The following is a 19,507-nucleotide window of genomic DNA, read 5'->3' as shown; positions in this document are numbered from 1 at the left end:
CCTCCCAGCCCAGGCCCCAGGCAACCACGAATCCACTTTGCTTCTACAGGGTTGCCTGCTCTATATTCCTGGCGTTTCCTATAAACGGAGCCATGAAAACGCAGGACCTTTAGCGACTGGCTGCTTTTTCGGGTCTCATCTGTGTTGTCACACCGTTATGGCCCAGTGCGACCACACCACGTGGACAGCCCCGTTTGGTTCGCTCAGCAGTGGGTAGACACTGGGGCGGCTCCCACTCCCTCGCTGTTATGAACACACATGCACTGGTCTGTTATCTTGGGGACGTGCCCTGGAGCAAGCTGCTGGGTCCTGGGCAGCTCTGTGGGTTTCGAGCAGGGAGGACACCTGGCCTGAGGGCAAGGGTTGGCCGTGAGGAGAAACCCCCCCCAAGGGCCCTGGAGGAGAAGGAGCTGGCAGATGGGAGGGAGCCGCGCACCTGGCGCCCACCTCTGTCACTCCTTGCAACTTGGTCCCACATTCCTTCCGCTCCCCACCCAACCCAAGTGGTCCCACCCACCCCCTGGCCAGAAGAATCAATGGGAAAGTGAGTCCCACCCTTCTGTTTCCAGCCGGGCTCTCTGCCCTGAGCGCTAGGTGGGTACCTCTGCTTCCCACCTGACTTGCAGATCTCCCCAGCTACCAGATTCCAAGTGGCATCTTGGCCTTCCTACAGCCCATCCCTGTCCCCGGGCCACCGCCTCCCGGCAGCGAACGGCAGAAACCTGATGGGGCCAGGGCTCTGCAGAGCTCTCCCATGGCAAAGAGGGAGGGCTCGTGTCACTCACCGTTCTCCACCTTGGTGCGCAGCTTGCCTTGTTTGGGGTTCTCGAAGACGGGGTAGTGGCGGGAATCTGAGCTCTCCACGGCACGGTCGCTGCAGGACTTGTCAAAGAGGGCGCCGTCCCCACACGGGGCCGTGCTGCAGAACAGGGTGTCCGTGAAAGCTCACCTGTGCAGGGGGCCCCCAGTTCCGGGGGCTCGAGAACACAGCCCGATGTGGTGGGGCTTTTCCTGCAGCCTCCCGTGGGCTGCTGAGCTGAGTGTGGCCCACGGAATGGCTCGACTGATGGGCCAGGACAGCGTTTGGACACCCCACCCGCGAGCCCAGCAGGGCCTGCTCTGAAGGCAGCACAGACCATACAGACCTGATGTACAGATGGAACGACACCGTCTTTTTTATTTGGAGCTTTTCTCCTCCCTTCGCAGGCTCAAATATACTCTCCTTCGCAGTCTGGGGGTTGTATTTCATCAGCTCGCTGTAGAGGAACCTACGAGGGGAACTCTGGCTAGGAGGACGCTGGGCTCCCGGGAACCGCAGCGGCTTCTGTGACCCGGCCCCAAGGAGGCAAAAGCCCGGGACATGCGGGCCTTCCACGGTTTCTCATGAGGAAGAGGTGATGGGAACCCTCCGCCAGAGGCCTCGACACCTCGGAAAGCAAAGCCAGCCTCTTGGGTCAGTTTCGTGTCCACCCCTTCACGGGATAAAGACCAGTGGGCTGGCAGGCAGAGCGGGGTGGGCCCCGGATGCAGAGGGAAGGCTTCTGTGCCCCTGCAGCCCTGAGGACCAAGAGGTCCTGGTGCGTTTCTGAGACAGTTGGAGGGAAGAGGGACGGCTGCAGATAGCAGGCTCCACGGCGGCACGGCCCGAGTCCCGGAGGGGTCAGGCGTGAGACGGGCGCACAGGCCCGGCTGGCAAGGCAGGCCTGCCCACCGGTGGCCCCCACGCTCACCCACCTGATGAAGCCCCTGCGGGAGATGATCTCCGCGTGGCAGTCATTGACCGTCTCCCCCTTCAGGCTGAGGGAGTCACCCTTCACACAGCGGTTCCCTGGAAGGCGTGGAAAGCAAATGGGATCTTTCCCAGAGAAGTGATGACGAACAGGACAGAGCTGTTTGGCTTTTTCTTTTTCTTTTTTGGAGGGAGAACGGAGCACGAGTAGGGGGGTGCAGGGTGGGGGGACGAGCAGACTCCCTGCTGAGTGCAGAGCCCGCTCCCAGATCTCGGGGGCTGGACCCACCACCCGGAGATGGGGACCCTGAGATCACGACCTGAGCCCAGGCGCCCCGGGGGGACAGAGGTGGTTCGTGAGAGGCTGAGGACGGAGCCAGCCTCCGGTACCAACCCCGCCTCCCGCACCCCTTCCCGGTCTGCGCGGATGGCGGCCACGGAGAGCCGCAGAAGGGTCCGGGCTCCCGCCTCAGCGCACCCACACGGCCCTCAGGGAGGGCCTCACTGACCTGTCCCTAGGCTGACCACCACCCCCAGGTCGTCGGAGGCCTTCTTCATGATGACGGCGGCCAGGATCTTGCGGCCAAGCAGGGAGGGCTGGAAGCTGTTGGTGAGTGCGTTGAAGCAGCGGTGGCTCAGCATGGCGATCTGGTCGTGGAAGGTGCTGCCGCTGAGGGGGAGCTGTGGGCACAAGGCTGCGTCAGGGCGCCGTGCGGGCCGGCCGAGCGCCCTCGGCGGAGCCGCCTCTCCCTCTCACACGCGCTGGCCCAGCTCTGCGTGCCCGCGGCACGAGCGGAAGCCCAGGACTGCGTCCCGGGACAGCAAGTTAGGAGCCAACTCCACCCATAGAGGAGTCAGCAGGACCCCGCAAAGAGAGAGCACCAAAAGTAGACGTCTTAACTGTCTTTGGCTGTGCTTCTGGGGACCTTGAGAGGAGCATAGTTCTTCTGAGACTGGCCCCTGTCACTGGGGTTACCTCTGTGAAACCCATGCGCTCTGCCTTCTCGTTCTCCCCAATCAAGACGCGGAGGGCCGCATCTGCCGCTTCCTGCTTGCCTTGCTTCTTGCTGTGCGCGCAGACGGCTGGGAACCAGCGACCCCCAACTTTTGCCTGGTAAACGAACCTTTGGGATAGAAGCAGGGGATGAAGACAAGTGCCCGACCGCACGGCCGCTCCTCAGCCTCGGGCACCGTGCCTTCCGCCAGACAGACGCCCCCCGCGCTGCTCCCTACGAGCACTCTGCTCTGACCTGACTCTGCTCCGATGTCCACACACTTCAAGAGGACACTCTGGGTGAGCACTGGAGTCCCCGGCCGTACCTCGAAGGTGGCCCCAGAACGGAGCAACACCATCGTGTCCTTAAACTCTGACGAGGCCCCACCGTCTGCAGACGCTGGAGACCTGCCTCGTGAAGCAAGTTCAGCAAGGACTGCACGGGGCTTAGAGAAAAATGCCAAATGGGGACTCTTCATAACTCAAGCACAAATGAGGGACACGGTCTCCCCGCTCGGATCGCTGCTGTTTAGCGCCCTGGCTCTCAAGTGCTGGATTCCGTCTCCTCATTCGCTTCCTGACTAGCCCCGCAGGACGCGCCCTGGAGCGGTCGGAGCGTCGCGGTCTGCTGTGGACAAGGGGCTGAAGCGTCCTCGAGCAGTTATTTTTGATTCCTGGAAGTCTCGGGATGGCCACGGTTGGGGGAGGGGAGAGCCTCTCGGGCACGTGAGCCGTGCCGGGTGTGGGAAGGAGGGCAGTCCAGGACACAGAGGGGAGAACGTGACGGGGCACCCACCAGTCGGGGTTTCGAGAATCCTCGCTTCCAACCACGCCCTAAAGTGCTGGTGGGGAGCCACGTGCAGCCAAGGCTTCGTTACCAAGACTCATCGGCCCAGGGAGTTCAGCCACGCTGAGCTTCCCACTACTCCCCGCTTATCCGCGGCAGCATGCCTTCGGCCTTCCCGGCCTGCAGCGGTGTGTGGGCCGGGGGCCTAACGGAAGCTCCGTGAAGGAGGGGGACATGGCGTGAAAGATGCCGGAAAGCAGTGGGGCCAAACCGGGCAGGACCTTTCCCTGAGGCTCACGAGAATCTCAGGCCTGTTCCATGTGTTTGACAAGAACATGGATTCTATGCACGAAGATACACACACGCACACGCAGGCTCACCTCGCAGACCCGTGAGCTGGGTCCCAGACCACCGCAGTAAAGCCAACATTGCATAAAGCCAGACAAACTACACTTTCCGGTTTCCCAGTGCACAGGAAGTCATGTTCACACTACACTGAGTCTCTCAGGCGTACAACATACGTACCTTAACTAAAAAATACTTTATTGCTGAAAAAAACGCTAACCATCATTTGAGCTTCCAGCGAGTTGTAATCACGGATCACAGATCACTAAATCTAATAATGGAAAATTTTAGATATTGTGAGAATCACCAAAATGAGACCTGGAGACACAGTGAGCACCTGCTGTCGGAGAAACGGCCACAGCCCCTCCTTTGTAAGAAGACCTGGTACCCACGAAGCTGCCATAAGCAGAGCGCGGTGAGGGGGGCATGCCCGCGTGTGCGCCGGAACCCCTGGAAGCCGCACCGGGCCCTACGGTACCCGCCAGCCATGCTCCCCGAGCTCAGTAACCGTAAGAGCCCCACCGCTCGCCTCTTCCTGGAATGCTGGGGACAGTGAGTGAAGGAAGCCAAGACTGAAGACGAGGAGGAGGTGTGGTGGTGAGGGGCGCAGGGCGGCGAGAGGGTGCTTGCTGGGTGATTCACACCGCGGTCAAGGCCTGCTGAACGGCTGTGGCATGCAGGAGTGAGGGAGGGAGGTGGTGCACGGAAGGGGATCCAGGGCACAGGGAGGGGCAGGGTCCCACGCACCAGAGCAGACGCAGGCAGGCGGGTTTGGTGATGGAAAGATAAGGTATCTGTCATATCATTGTTGCTCTTTTCTCAAGCACGATGGAAGGGTATCGGTTTAGAGTAAGGAAGAGGAGTTTTGGTGGAAGTCTAAATAAAGAGGGAAGGGTCTAAAATGGCTTAGAGTGGGAGACAGAATTTAGCACAAAAACAGAGTAGAGAAAATGCTGGGGAAGAGGGCCAAGGGCGGCAGGGAGCAAGAGACAGTCCCTAGGAGGGCTTTCTGCGGCCAGAGTGGAGGGGCCCGGCCTCCCGCCTTTGCCAGGTCTGCTCCCCTCCCACCGCAGGCCTCGGGGTGAACCAGCCCCTTCCCAGAACCTCCGGCTTTCTCTTAACCACCCCCAGGCCGCGGTGCAGCACCTTACCAAGTCAGACCACACCAAGCAGATTCTCAACCCATCACGCAACTCGAGCTCACTGTAACACGCACAAGACAGGAGACCTTACGTCTCCCCGTGTGATTACTGGTTCAAATCTGGCTCCTGTCCAGACAAACAGAATGCAGTCCAGAAGCATTGTCTGAATGAATGGACAAAGGAGGGAGAGCGGTTTAGAAGAGAGCAGAGGCTCCGCTGCCGGAGGCAGGAGGGGAGGGTCTGGAGAGCTGGACGTCTAAGACACAGAGCCCAAGGCTGGTCTGCTTGAAGGAGGTGAAGGGAGTGGACACAATGACCCACACTTGGGTTGTTGGCGTGAGCTACTGGGTGGACAGTGAGGTCACCTACGGAAATGGGAAGGACCAGGGGAATAGAGCGTAAGGGGCGAAACCCAAGAGTCTCCTTCAGGCAGGTCAGACTCGACAGGCCCAGTAGAAGCGACAAAGGAGCTGGAGGGGAGCCCGGGGCTCTGGAGAGGTAGAGGCACCCCCCCCCCACAGCAGGTGCCTTCCAGCATCGAGACACTGACAGTGGTGCCATCAGGTAAGGGTGCCGAGAAGGGCAGACAGAGGGAAGCCGCGTGTGCCGCAGAGCAGTTACGACGGCCCTCCTGCCTTCAGCCCCCGGGGGGTCTTCACGCCCTCCCCCGGTTCACGGTAAGTTCTTAAATTCTGCATGAGTCATGGGAAGTCTGAGGGAGGGTTTCACGGAAGCGAAAGAGGGGACGGACAGAACGCAGGCGTGAAGCGCGACGGGTGCACAAAGGGCCGGCCCCGCGAGCCAGCGCGCCCCCCACAGGGGCCGGAGCGCCTTTCCCGGCGCCCTGGGCCCGGGGTCTCTGTTCCCTTCTCGCCACAGTCCTGCTCTCATGCGATACGTCAAAACCAAAGCACAGACGGACAAGGACACGGAAACACAGATAACACACGAGCGTAAAGAAATGAGCAACATCACTTCTATGGAGACAAATTTAAAACAAGACACCCTTTTGTGAGCCATTCTGCTTCAACGACCTTTTAAAATTGAGCGCTGGCTACGGCTCAAGTGAACACGCGAGCGGGTGAGTCCGCAGGGAGTGCGCGTCCCTCGTTCCCGCAAACACTGGGACCAACTGCCACCCTTGCAGCGCCAGCCCCGCGCTCCAGGCCGGTCACACGCGCGGCTCAACCAGTCTGCGGACCACACGGCCACAGACCGCGGCGAGCTGTCCGTGAGGAACAGCACCGCTGCCGCCAGGGGGCCCCGAAATCCCCAGGGGCGCCCGTGCCGCGGAGGCCGCTCTCCACCTGCGCTTACGCTCGGGATGAGACCTCACGGATGCTGTGAGCACACGGACAGTGTGTACGTTTAACCTACACACCTTCCACTGGAAAAGGACCCCTTACTTTTAAAGAAATTGGCCCTAGTGTTTTCTCCTCAGGTGGTTCCTTTAAGACACACCAATTCTCCCGACGGCCACCCTTCCTTCTTTTTCCTTTACGACTGTTTCATGTCCTCATTGCAAAGGCTCTGCCACTCCGAAATTCTCAAGCAAAAATCCCTGCTTTTATCTAGAGATTTTTATTTATTTTGTGTATATAATTTTAAGATTTTATTTTTAAGCAATCTCTACACCCAACACGGGTCTCGAACCCACAAGTCACATACTGGACCGACTGAGCCAGCCGCCCACCCCTATTTTACATTTAAGTCCAATGGGACTTAATGGGACAACGGGATTAGATGTGAGCAAGGACACAGACACCAGCGAGGTCTTGTTGAGATGCGGTGGGCAGCTTCCCCCCGACCGGAAGCCCTGTCTGCACCTGTGTCTGCGAGGGATGCTGGGGGGCCGCCCCCTCCACCATCCTGCTCGCGGGCCACGCGGGTCATCCCTCTCTCAGAACTTTCTGACTATTCTCCCACGGGGATTTTCTTTTTTTACCCTTTTCGAAGATTTTATTTAATTGTCAGAAAGAGAGAGCACAAGCAGAGCTGGGGAGGGGCAGAGGGAGAAGAAGGCTCCCCGCTGAGCAGGGAACCCGAGGTGGGGCTCGTTCCCAAGACCCCGGGACCACGACCTGAGCCGAAGGCAGACGCTTCACCGACTGAGCCACCCAGGTGTCCCCCACATGGATTTTTTGTGTGAACCTGGGAGTCAGGTCACCCAGGTTTAAAATAAAGAAGTCAGTCTACCAGTGACTTTAGTAGGGTCACGTGAAATGGGAAGACTAACCTGGGGACAGCTGCCGTCATTCAGCTGGGTTTTCTATCTAATCACATGGGCCCAGAGCCTGCGTCTCCTGCTCGGGACGTGAGCAGGTCTTCTGTGTGCTCAGCTGCTGCAGTGAACCGGCTACTTTCTTCCACCACACCTTCGCATCGCTTCTGCCGCAAGCAGAAAAGGCCCCTGCGTTTGCAGGTCATTTCCTAATTCCCTGCTTTCCTGACTTCCCCTCGGTCTCTGCGACCTCGTCCTGCCTCCCACACATAGTTCAGGACACGGTCACGTCATCTCACGTAACGGAAGCGTGTTCTCCCCACCTGCTCTGTCCTAACACGCGGCACGAGTTCGTGGTGCCGGGTGCCGAGAAGTAACAAGGGCCTTACGCGAACAGCTCCCAGTTCAACACGGAGTAAGCGGCTGGCTTCTGACTTCAGACGTACGTTTCTCTCGCACGAAGAGGAGCTCAATGATTTCTACTGTATTAACACCATGTTCTTTAATCTGAATGAATGTTGAATTTTACTAAAAGCCTTTTTGGGGGGCGCCTGGGTGGCACAGCGGTTAAGCGTCTGCCTTCGGCTCAGGGCGTGATCCCGGAGTCCTGGGATCGAGCCCCACATCAGGCTCCTCCGCTATGAGCCTGCTTCTTCCTGTCCCACTCCCCCTGCTTGTGTTCCCTCTCTCGCTGGCTGTCTCTATCTCTGTCGAATAAATAAATAAAATCTTTAAAAAAAAAAAAAAGCCTTTTTGGAATCTCTAGGGATAATTCTGAGTTTTGTCATTATTATTATTTGGTAAATAATAGTAGCAAACACCTTAATACAGACTATCTCTGCGCGGCACCAACACGGCATTTCTCACATTTTAGAATGGCAAAGATAAAAACCTGCTTCCACCAACCGAAAGAAACCTGAAGAGGACTTTTGCTTGTATGAAGAAAAGCAAGAAGTGACAACAGCATTCAGCGTTGGCTGGGCAGAAAATTTCAAAAGGAATTCTGTCCTTGTGGATCGCGGGGGGACCTGTGCTTCCGTACTGGTTACGGTGAAGGGGGCGAGCCGTTCTTACTGCTGACGGACGCATCAACTGCTACGATCTCACTGCAGGAAGATTCAGCAGTGTTTACCCAAATCTTAGGTGCCCGTGACGATGTCCTTCACGGCAGCACTGTCTGTACTAGCAGAGTGTGGAAAGGATGCACGCATCGGTCACTAGGGGCTGGTGGACAGCCCAGGTCAGCGCACTGGGGAACCGCAAGACCTCTGAACAGGGAACAGAACGGGACATGGAAACGCTCCGAGATTCTCCTGTTACATGTAAACAGCAATCCAGGTATCAACACACACGTGCTTCCGTCTAACAAAAGGACAAACATGCCAGCTCGGCTCGCGTCGATGTGAAGATGCTCTGGAGGAGTGTGGGGCAGTGAAGTCACCACGCGCTGGCGTGTCGGGGCACGTGAGGAGGGGAGAGCTGGGCCACGGGGGAGCGAGCAGTGAGGACCAGATTCTGGTGTTTCACTTTAAAGAGCCTACTACCTACACAAAAAACAAAACCCTTAAGAACTGCACACGACCTACCGCCCAGAAACCCCCTCCTGACACTCCAGCCCCCACGAGCAGAGTACGAAGACTGCTTCTGTGAGCAGGACCGCATCCGACCCAGACGCCGCTGCAAGCTGGTGAGATCCGCACGGCCAAGCGGGGGCCGCAACGCCAACGGCGCCGTTCTCTCTTCCGAACTAGGTGGTGGGTATGTGGGCGCCTGTTTTAGGAAAGACCTTTATATCCCTCGCTTGAGAAAACAACTGTAAAACTAAGTTTCTATTCATTGAATATGCAGCTACGGGCGGCGCCCGGCAGGCTCAGTCCCGGAGCCTGCGACTCTTGGTCCCGCCCCACGGGGCCTGGGTGCTGAGCTTACATTAAAAAAAAAAAACAAAAAAGATTTAGAAACAGTGTAGAAATATGCAGCTACAGAAAGGAGTGTGATCGGTGCCTGCATCTGAAACGTGTAACGGCCTCCAGGAGGCACTGCCAAGAGAGTCAGGTGTTGGACGGAAGACAGGATTTATACTTATTTTTGTTTAAAAAGCAAAATGAAAAGAAAATGTACTAATACACGCACAGAAATTTTTAGAAGTGCTCAGAAGCTAGTAAAAGTGTATAAATCTGGGGAAGGAAACTAACAGTCTGAGCTAGAAAGGAGACTTTTCCCTGCATACTTTTTCAACTGGCCTGAACGATTTTCTATGCACAGACGTATTCTTTTAAAAATTAAATTAATCAGAAACAATTAAAAAGGAGCGTACGCGCTGTAAGAGTGACTGTACTCTCTAAACAGCTGCTGTGGGTCTTTCCAGGCCGGACCTGTCTCTGCCGGCCCACCCCTGCTGTCCCCGTGGTCCCAGCACCGTCCCTGTCCCCGCAGCTCGTCCCCGCGGCCCCACAGCTCGGCAGCCCCTCCTCGCCCCTCGGGTCCGGGGCTCGCGCGGCCGTGGCGGGGCTGAGACACTCACTTGGGCTCGTGCGGAGGGCCGGACTGGTCGACCAACTTGAACTCGGCCGCGAAGCCGTGGGAGCGGGCGTACTCTAACAGGCCGCCCACGGGGTTGGTGTTCAGGTATCTGACGAGCTCGCCAATCCTCCTGACCTTGTTGGGCATCCCAGACTCCAGGTTATCGAAGGACTCTGTGTTCGTGCCGCCCGGCTGAAGGAGAATTGCCCACATGAAGAGGAACCATAAGCACTTACGGAAACTCTGAGGGACGCGGTCGCAAGGCTGAGCCACGCGGTCGCTAGGACGGCCCACCTGGGGATCGGCAGGTGCCGAGCTGCTGGCCTCTCCGTGCAGGGCCTTCATGGCCTCCTCGGCAGCCATCTGCTTCGCCACCTTCTTGCTGGGGGCGCTCGCGGTGGGGAAGGTGTGGGCTCCCATGGCGACACAGTACTGGAACCTGGCAGGAGCGGGGAGGAGCGGGTTAAAGCGGCACCGACCAGAGACACCCACCTCGCCTCCGTGGGGCCGTCCTCTACGAGCTGGCGTGTCCTCGCACACGTCGCCTCTGTGCGTGGCCCGCGCAGCCCCTCTGCGTCGACAAGTCGCTGCCCTGGACCCTCCTGCCCCCGGCCCCCCAACCTGGCTGACCCCATGCGACACATGAGCACCCGGCTGGCTGACCCTCCTCCGGGAGCCCTGCTCTGGAACCTGCAGGTGTGCGGAGCCTCGGGTACGCCCAGGTCTGTGCCTCTCAGACCCACCACCAGCAACCGCCAGGCCGAGCGTCTCCCTAGCGCTCGGCCCCCGCTTCGCCCTCTGAGCTCCCAATCCCAGACCGTCCGCTCCGCAGCAGCGAGCACGCCTCGCGGCTCCCCACCGTCCGTACTGCAAACAGTCGGCCTGCCCAGTGGGATAACCGGCCACCTCTCGGGAGGCCAGCAGGAGGCTGTATCTCTCGTCTGAGAACCCTCAGCAGAGATACACGACACAAGAGATGTACTTGGGGTCGTGGGCAGGGCCTTCTCTGGACAGGAGGCGGAATTCACAGGAGCTCCCCAGCTTGTGCACGCACTCAAGCAAGGTCGTGACGGGGTTCTTCCCAGAAAACAAGGATGCCGCGGAGGGGGTGCTGGGCTGGGACTCCGCCGTCTGGAGAAAACGAGACACAAGAGAAATGACTGAGAAACCACAGGCTGGTGCGACCGGGCAGAGAGAATGGCGGTGGGTCAAGCACAACCGAGGGGCTAACGTTCCAAAGGAAGAGGGTTCGGGGTGTTTCTGGGCACGGCAGGAAAGGGTGACTTATTGAGACACTCTGGGTCTCATTTCTTATCTGCCAACAACGGAGCTTGGACTCGGTCATCTTTAAGGTCGCTTTCCAGCCGGGAGGTCTGTGATTACAGTGGGGCTGCGAGGCGGGGAAGCGGGGGCGCTGGGTGTTAGGGGAGGGGAGCGTGGCCGAGGTGGGGCAGAGGCGGGAGGGGGACACAGCCTCTGAGCCATGGACTCGGCCCTTTGCGTGCAGACCGCCTGCAGAGGTCAGTTAAATGCTGCTACCAGGGTGACGTGGGCAGAGCCTGGGCCCCCAGAGGGCAGGACGCCTACCTTCTCCGATCCCTTCTCTGTGGAGCAGTCGTAGGGCTCTTCTGGTCTTCCACTGTCCTTGGCTTTTGCTTCCTCAAGCAGGATGGTCATGGCTTTGAGGGCCGCGTCCTGCTTGGCCACCTTCTTGCTGCCAGCTTCAGCCGGGGGGAACTCTCGGCCACCAATGACGACTTGGAATTTAAATCTTGACGGAAAGTGAGCAGACGTGTGAGCGTGGGCCCGCCGCCCCTGCCGCTCCCTCCACAGGGCCCTGCACCCTGGAGCCTCCTGCCACACAGAGACTCCTGTCCCTTTGGAGCCTCAGTCCCTACCTTCCGGAAACAAAGCAGCCAGTGACTCTCTCCCCAGAGCTCATGAGGGCACACACAGCTCAGATCTCTTAGCAATGAGTTAAGAGAGCCTGCACCACGAATGATGGGCGAAAATCGCCACTGCAGCACCGAAGCCTTCATTCTGAAGCCGCGGTGGCCGGCTGCCCCCCGTGAGGCGGTTCCTAAAGGCCGCGAAGGCTCCTTCCTGCACAGCGGCCGACACGGAGCAGGCACCTGCCGCTTCCTGGGCCTGTGTCCGTCCCCAGCCTCCTGAGACCCCATGCGCTGGGGTCTGGCATAGCCACTCTCCAGCTCCGTCTGTCTAGAGCCCGAGACGCAAGGCATCTCCTCTTGTTATGCAGAAAACCAAGACGCCTCCGTCCCTGGCCTCTGGACTTAGCCTGGGCCTCTCGTGCTCAAGTTTTCAGATCTGTTCGGCTCTTGGCTCAATCTGGGATTTCATTTAGAAAAGTAGGTCAAATTTCTTATTTCCTGGGTCTGCTGAAATATTTGAACATGGTACCAACGCTTCTTAGGGCTGGAGTCCAAAGAAAGGTTAACTGCAAAACCCACTGCTCTCCCCCAGTTCGGGGGGGGTGGAGGGAAAAGAGAGCACGACGGCCACCCAGCCTCTGTCCCAGACACAGACCAGTCCTGGCCCTGCCGGCCTTCGGACACACCCCCCCGGCTTAACAGCTCTCCTGCAACACGTTTCTGTCATGAAGACGGCGGACCTAAGGAGTAAGGGTCCCAGCCGGGAAGCCATACTCTTGGAAACCAGCCCAGGGCTAAGGTAAAGGGCACTGGAACTCTCTCCCGCCCCCACTGGCCTGCGCCGTGGCGGCCTCTGCACTAGGCCCCTGCAGCAGCCCCATCGGGGCCCTCCTGTCTCCCTCCGTCTGTCCAGCGGCCTGCAGGGGCCGGCGGTGCGGGGCCTGGCCAGCTGCCTGAGTGGGGCACTGACTTCACAGCCCGGGAACCACAGCGAGCACAGAGGAGGCAAAGAAGAACACCAGGATCGCCAGCTTCGCCGGGCGGGCAGCCAGCAACACTCAACACCACCCTGTCCCGACAGGAGCCGAGCACCGGGTGGCTGGGGCCTGCTGCTGCTTCCCGTGTGTGCAGCCTGGCCCGACCCCCCTGCTCGCGTGTCTCTCTGGGGAACTCAGCTCGGGGAAGGGAGGGAAAGCCCACAGAAGAGGATGGGAGGGGAGTCCAGGCCTCACGACCTCTGGCCCTTAGAGGCAGGCATGACACTGAGGCACGAAAGCCCGTCCAAAGCAGCTGCCTTCCAGCCAAAGGGTCAGCCTCCCCCTTGCTCAGCCGGGCCTCTGGCTGGTGCGATGCCTGCATTTCCTGCTCCAGATCGGAAGAGGCAAAGGGAAGAGGTGGGGGCGGCCACGAGCTGCGAGGCTGCTCTGAGCCCAGCGCCAGGTATGGTTTGTGGGCGGTCTCTTACCGAGGCTCGTGGGGCGGTCCGCTCTGCTCTAGCAGGTTGAACTCACAGGTCTGGCTGGCGAACTGGGCGTATTCGAGCAACCCGCTGATGGGGTTCTTCAGCTGGCACTCTGTGAGTTTCTTGTAGGGCGAGCACCGCGGCCAGCCGTGACTGTAGAAGGAGGGCATCTCCATGATGGCTCGGAACTCACCTGGGGCTGCGTGGATACTGTTCAGGTCATCTGGGATGTCGTCTGTGGCCCACTGGCCGTTTTCAAAGTCAATGTATCCCATTTTCGAGGGGCCGTTGTCATGGGCAGGAGGCCTCAGCTTTACCCTCTCCGGCGCGGCCTCCTGCCTGCTTTCCAGCTTAACGACCGGCTCCTGCCCGTTCTGCACGTCTTCTGTGGCCGCCACGCTGTCCGAGGCGTCCGGTGCGGCCAGCTGCCGGGAGGGGAGCACGTCTCCTTTGGTCTCGGGGCTGGCAGCCGGGCCGCTGTCGGGGCCGAGGTCTGCGTTTCTCTTCATTTGCATCCGCTCTCGCTTCCTGTCGGCCAGATACCACACGGGGGGAGTGGTGCCCTGCCTGTACACGTCGCCCTGCCTTTCCAGGTCCATCAGCACGGCGTTCACATCCCGCGCCCTGGCGAGGCCGATGTTTTTCGCCACATTCAGGGCCGAGGCACCACACACGTTGAACAGGTAGTCGCAGACTTTCTCCCTGACCTCAGCCATGTCAAAAGGCTCAGGAGGAGTTTCCAAGCCAGATTCGAAAGACTCGAAGCTCCGGTCTTCAGTTTCCAAGCTGGGGTCTGAGTCGGGCGCTTCCTGGCTACGACTGTGGGCGCTGGCTACTTGGCCGGGCTGGTTCTGAGCCTGAACAGCGATCGTCCACAGAGGGGGCGTTCCCGGCTCCCGATGCAGCTGGCCCTTCTTCTCCAGAGAATATAAAACTCGATTGACTTCCTTCTTCGGGACTCTGAGCTTCCCAGCCAAAACACGTGCTGTGGCAGTCTTCCCTTCCCCGAGCTCCTGCAAGAGCTCTAAGACTCTCTCTTCCTGGCCTTGGCTGATACCTAGCTCCTGGAAATGTGAGGAGAGCCTGTCCACACCTCTCCACGGCAGAGTCCTGCCACGTGGGAAAGGACAAGGGGACCCTCTCTGGAGCACCTGACTTCTGGGAGGCACGCTCCTGGGGACACCCCAGGTCCCCAGTTCCCTGCCTCTGGCAGGCGGTCCTGGAAACCTCAGCCGGAGTCCAGAGACGAATGGTGGCAGTGATGGTGTCTGCTTTCCAGTTAGGGGTGCCTCAGGGAGCAGCCCCTTGAGAAACTCTATTTGCTGGAGCTGGAAACGATTCAGATAAGATCCTGGCCCTGGCTGTTGGTGCCTGAGCTTGCTGTGCTCATAGCGTTGAGATGGGCGGGGGTGGTACGTGTTGAGCGAACACCCCTGCAGAACAAGAAGACAGAAAAGAAAGTGAATGAGGACTTCAGCCGTGAGCCCGTCCCTTCTCTCTGCCCGGGGGCACCGCACCTGCCTCCCGATGGGTGCTGAGGCAAGGGGGACGTGGGCATGTGACCCAGCAAGGGTGGCCGATAACCCCCCCAGCCAGTACTGCCTGGGGGCTGCTGCAGCGAAGAGTGGGGGGAGCCACCAGGAGCACGCGGGGTGCTGACGCCTCGGCAGGGCCTCTCCGGCCACCCTCGCGCATTCTCTCCCCTTTGACAGATTTTAGGGGGTTGAGAATGAATCCTTCCACTTTCCAAAGTAAGTACCCTTCTAAGATAAGAACAAAGAAATAAATGGCATTTTGTTTTAAAAACAAAAACAGAACAATAACCTCAAAATGCCAAGGGAGTGAAGGGATCAGAAAGTGGCCTGGGCAGGACCCCAGTCTCTCAAATCTACCCTCTGGATGGCGAGAACGAAACACACATGGGCTGGGTGACCTGGAGCCCCAGCCCTCCAAGGCTGCAGCGGGGGCACCTTCCCACCTGGGGACCCCACGCTTCATCTGCTCCACGCCACTGCTACCCAGGGAGGCCCGGAATTTGGTTTTGGGGAGGGGGATGGTTTCCTTAGGAAAGAAAGGACACACTGTCCTCATACTCAGTGTGTGTCCAGGTTTGGAACAGACACTGGGAACTTCTGCCCACACCACCCAGGCTCCCCCAGATGTGTGGCGCTGGTGGGGTCCATTCCTAGACACCTCAGTCCCATCCCCCCAAGTCCCTGCGCTGCCTCCCCAGAGCTGCTCCTGCCTCCTGTCCTTCAGAATCCTGTTCCCCAGGACACAGGCTGCCCGGAACTCACATGTCCCAGAACACTGCGCACCTGTGACCCCTTCCCCCACCACACAGACCCAGGCTCCTCCTGTCCCAGGTGCTGTTCACTGGAGGGACCTGGGGGGGCGACATCTAGCAACAATGTTTCCTCGTGCTTGTCCCTCCCCAACTTGTTTGAAGGTCCCGAAGGTTGCAGCGACCTGTAGCAGCCGTGCACCGCCTTCGGCGACCGTAGCCTTCTACTCCTCCACAGCCCGTCACCACGAGGGGATTTTAGCACTTGGCTAGTCCTGCTCGCGGTGCCCTCGCTCTGGGGTTCCTTCACAGCCGCCTCCCCCTTCAGCCACCTGAGTGGCCTGTGCACGCCTCACTCAGTCGTGATGCTAGCTGGGGCTACCCCCACTCCTCAAACCCTGAAACTCTTCCCCAGGGAAGGACCAGCCGGATCTGCCACCGCAGCACGGGGGCAGCCGCAGACGACACGCGAAGCCCTGGGTCTGCCGGCTGAGTTTGCTGAGTCCTGCTCTTTTCGGATGGCGACTTCCCCGCGCGTCCACAACTTCCGCCGGACTCCCACGAGCTGCTGCGCAGCGGCTTCCCAAGCCTTCCTCGTTCTGCCCCCACGTGTCCTCGCTCGGCCCGGCTCTCCCGGCCACTTCCCTCCCCTCACCAACGGCCCTGCCCCCTCTTCTCGCATGGAGGCTTCCACAAGGCGCTGGAGAAGGACGCCGATGGTGTAACACCCTCCTCCGAACTTGGATTCGGCTGCCCCTGTCTGGTGGTCGGTCAGTTTCACACACACGCACGGGCTCCCTGTGATGGAGACTCTTCTTACAAACGCCCCTCCCACGGACGGTCTCCTGCCCCTTCTCTTCTGTCTCTACATGTCCCTTTCTTCCACCCCTTACGTATAATCAGTCCCCAAGATTTTGTCTAAGGGCCTCTTCTTCCTCCCCCAGGTTGATTTCCTCCATCCCCCTCAACCTAAATGAGCCCTCTTAAGAAACAGTGTTCCAATCTATTACCCCCAGCCGCCACCTTGTGAAGAGCTAAGACTTGGATCTCCAAATGCCTAGATAATCTGCCCACTTGGATACCCTGCACTACCTCAAACACCACATATTCTGAACCAAATTGACGCTTTCCCTCAACCCAGCCCCTTCTGCTATCCCTACAACTGTTGGCATCGTTCCCCTCACGGTTATTAAGGGTAGAAACCTGAGCCAGCTTTGCTGCCTGCCTTCCTCCCTTGCCTCCCACATCTACTGGGGTTGCTGCTAAGCGTGATCTTGTCCACCCCCACCCCATAGTTTCTCATAAATGTGTCTTTTTCCAGCTTTAGCCCCTAATTACTTCTCATGAGGCTGCCACAAAGCCTCGATCTTTGTACTCCCTACACCCCAACCCGGTGGGCCTGATGGTCTCTCTACTGCCCGCGTTGCAACTCTGACCCTTTCCTTCAAGATCTCCTTAAATGCCACCTTCTTCTGGAGACTTCTGACTCACAGCCCATGGGAGTTTCCTCTCTTTGAGCCCCTCCCTCTCAACTCCGATTAGACCACTTACTTTACCATTGGTCATACTACTGCTTTTTTTACTGCATACAAACTGTACCTGCAAGGTGATTACCAATATTAAGTGCTCCAGAAATGATAACTCAACCCTCCACTCCCGATATTCTCCATCAGGTATTGATGGGGGGGGGGGAGAGGCACAGTCTACTCCATAGTGAGCTCCCACGGAGGCGAGGACTATGTCTCAGTTATCTCTGCACTCCTAGCACCGACGATAGTACCTGGCATCAAGCTGATCCTGAACCAACATTTGCTGAATTAGTGATTGCAGCAACAAGCCACCCCTAGAGGTTCAAGCCCATGTCTTTGTTGTTCCTCCGGCTGCACACTAGCCCACCCCCCACTATGTTGCTAGGGACCAAAGTGTATGTGGGCACAGAAAGTGAGTGCCTACCGCACAGCTGACTTATGGGGACTTCAGGGATTTTCCCATTAGCTGTTGGAGTGACCCTGGTAAAACAATTATTTTGCAAAGTGGTTAAAGTCAGCTTCTAGCTAAATGCTAGATTTAAACTGCTGTTGCTTGGCTAAAACCTGCAAAATATCTGAATGTCTGTCTATAGAAGAGAAGCCACATAAATTATGACACATTCATGCTATGGAACAGTACTGTTTTGTTCTTTTTTAAACCATGTGTTACGATCTATACCTATCTACCTGGAGGAAATCTAGGAATGATACAATGTTGAACTAAATAACAACAAAAGAGCAAGCTGAGGAACAGGTAGGCTCTAAGCCCATTCTGGAAACAGAAGGAAAAGCCTCGGCATTACCTGCATGTGTGTGCACACGAGAGTGAACACACAGACAGGAAAGAAGAAAAGTATATATGTATTTGTTCACAACAGTTATTTTAAGGAAATTTACAGGGAAATTATTAATTTTGTCTTTATACCCCCTTAAGTCTTCTAAAAGCTAAGCCAAAGCATGGCCTGAGAACAGCCATGTGGAGAGCCACGAAATGGGAGTGAGAGCCTGTGGGAACCAGCCTGTGGCCATCCTTCCTAAGTCCTGCAACATCCCAAGCCCTTCACAGCCACACCCCATCCATTTCACTTTCATCTCATCTCCTACGTTTTGGATCCAGAGCTGGGCCCCCACCTGTGCCACATGGGCTCCACAGCAGCGCATATTGGTATGTGTGAAGTTAGGTCAGGTGTCCCTAATCTTTTGGAAGAGGGGAATAAAAAAAAAAAATACACAACTTGTAAAAATGGAAGTATAATTTACATCCATAAAGTTTACCCTTTTCAGTGTATACTCTGAGTTTTGACTGGAGTCAAAGCCCACACAACCCTGTAACTACTACCACAATCAAGATACAGCTTCCATCTCCTCCAAAAGTTCTCCTGCGATCAGCTCCTTCCCCCACACCCAGGCTGCTTCCCATCCCCGTAGCTTTGTTCTTCGCATAGCGTCAAGTAAAGGGGCCCAGAAGCACGTCATCTTTTTGGCCCAGCGTAGTGACCGCGAGGGTCCACATGCGGGTCAGGCGCTCCCTCCGCGTTTTCGGCCTAGCCACCTACCACTGCCGGAGATACCGCAGGTTGCTAACCGACCATCTGTTGAAGGGCATTTGGGCTTTGCCAGTCCCTAGCAGTAGTGAATATGGCTGCGACACTACCAACTTTCTCCTGCAGGTAGGAGGATTGCTTCTCATTCCCCAGAAGTCTTAAGTGGAAAGGGTTTAGAGAGGGGACGGGAAAAGGGACGCGTGCTTCCCAGGAGGCGCTAATGCTGGGCCCTCGCAGAAAGGGAAGGGCCGCCTAGCCCGGGGCCCCTCCGCTCCGGCGCCCCTTCCCCGCACTGCTCAGCTCCGCGGCATCAAGAGGCCGGATGCAGATTCCTAGAACACGGCGCGCGCGCGCACACACGCGCACACAGACACACGCACACGCACACACACGCGCACACAGACACACGCACACGCGCGCACACACGCGCGCGCCCCTGGTCCCCGACCGGACTGCGAGCGCACGCGGGGGGTCAGGGCGGCGCCGGCCCAGCGACTCACCTGCCTGGGGTCCATGGCGTCCGCCGCGCATGTCCCGGGGCGGTGCTGGCGAACCGCTCCCCTTCCCCTACCCAGGCGCGACCCTCCCCAGGTGGGCCCGCCGGCGCCCGCCCCCTCGCTGCGCAGCCGCCAGGTGCCCCCAGGTCTGCAGCGCAGTACGCAGCCGGGGCGCGCGGCCGGTGGCGAAATGGCCCTGGTTCAATTTCACTTTCGTTTCTTCCGAAGGACTTCCCCTTCGGAAAGTTCCGCGGGGAGGGGGAGGGGTTAGGGCCGAGCCAGCAGGCGCCGCTGCTTCCGCCAGATGCGAACCTAACCCTTTCCTTGCGGGACCTCGGGGCAAGACGCCCTTCCTTCAGGAAAGCAGCCCTAGATACGCGCACGGCCCGCTCAGGAGCGCAGGGGCCAGAGCAGAAGGAAAGCGGGCCTGGCTGCGCCCAGCTCGGTGGTTCCACCGGAGGCGCTGGCCTCGGCCTCGGTGGAGCACTCTTGTGGCCGCGGCTGCCGGCCAGCCGGGTCGGGGCAGGTCTCTGCGAACGACTGGTCCCCACCGTGGAC

General features: G+C 58.5%; 1 protein-coding gene across 10 annotated transcripts in view; it reads right to left on the bottom strand.

The window, feature by feature from the left end:
* Positions 1–19,507, bottom strand: part of ADAR (adenosine deaminase RNA specific) — a 38,192-nt gene that overhangs the window by 3,955 nt on the left and 14,730 nt on the right. For 2 of the 10 annotated variants that reach the window (XM_044379051.3, XM_026485296.4), the window contains exons 1-11: positions 18,953–19,140; positions 13,099–14,528; positions 11,329–11,512; positions 10,724–10,872; positions 10,036–10,180; positions 9,743–9,933; positions 2,631–2,853; positions 2,239–2,410; positions 1,735–1,828; positions 1,146–1,268; positions 786–919 (exon numbers count right to left, since the gene is read on the bottom strand). In XM_044379051.3, coding sequence (XP_044234986.2) covers positions 786–919; positions 1,146–1,268; positions 1,735–1,828; positions 2,239–2,410; positions 2,631–2,853; positions 9,743–9,933; positions 10,036–10,180; positions 10,724–10,872; positions 11,329–11,512; positions 13,099–14,528; positions 18,953–18,967 — 2,860 coding nt within the window. In that variant the 5' untranslated portion in view covers positions 18,968–19,140. Of the gene's footprint in view, positions 1–785; positions 920–1,145; positions 1,269–1,734; positions 1,829–2,238; positions 2,411–2,630; positions 2,854–9,742; positions 9,934–10,035; positions 10,181–10,723; positions 10,873–11,328; positions 11,513–13,098; positions 14,529–18,952; positions 19,141–19,507 lie in introns of those variants that run through there. The other 8 variants (XM_044379053.3, XM_048225400.2, XM_057314895.1 and 5 more) reach the window with 6 other exon arrangements.

Source organism: Ursus arctos, unplaced genomic scaffold (assembly GCF_023065955.2).
Source record: "Ursus arctos isolate Adak ecotype North America unplaced genomic scaffold, UrsArc2.0 scaffold_2, whole genome shotgun sequence".
Taxonomy (NCBI): domain Eukaryota; kingdom Metazoa; phylum Chordata; class Mammalia; order Carnivora; family Ursidae; genus Ursus; species Ursus arctos.
This window is presented reverse-complemented; position numbering and strand designations above follow the sequence as displayed.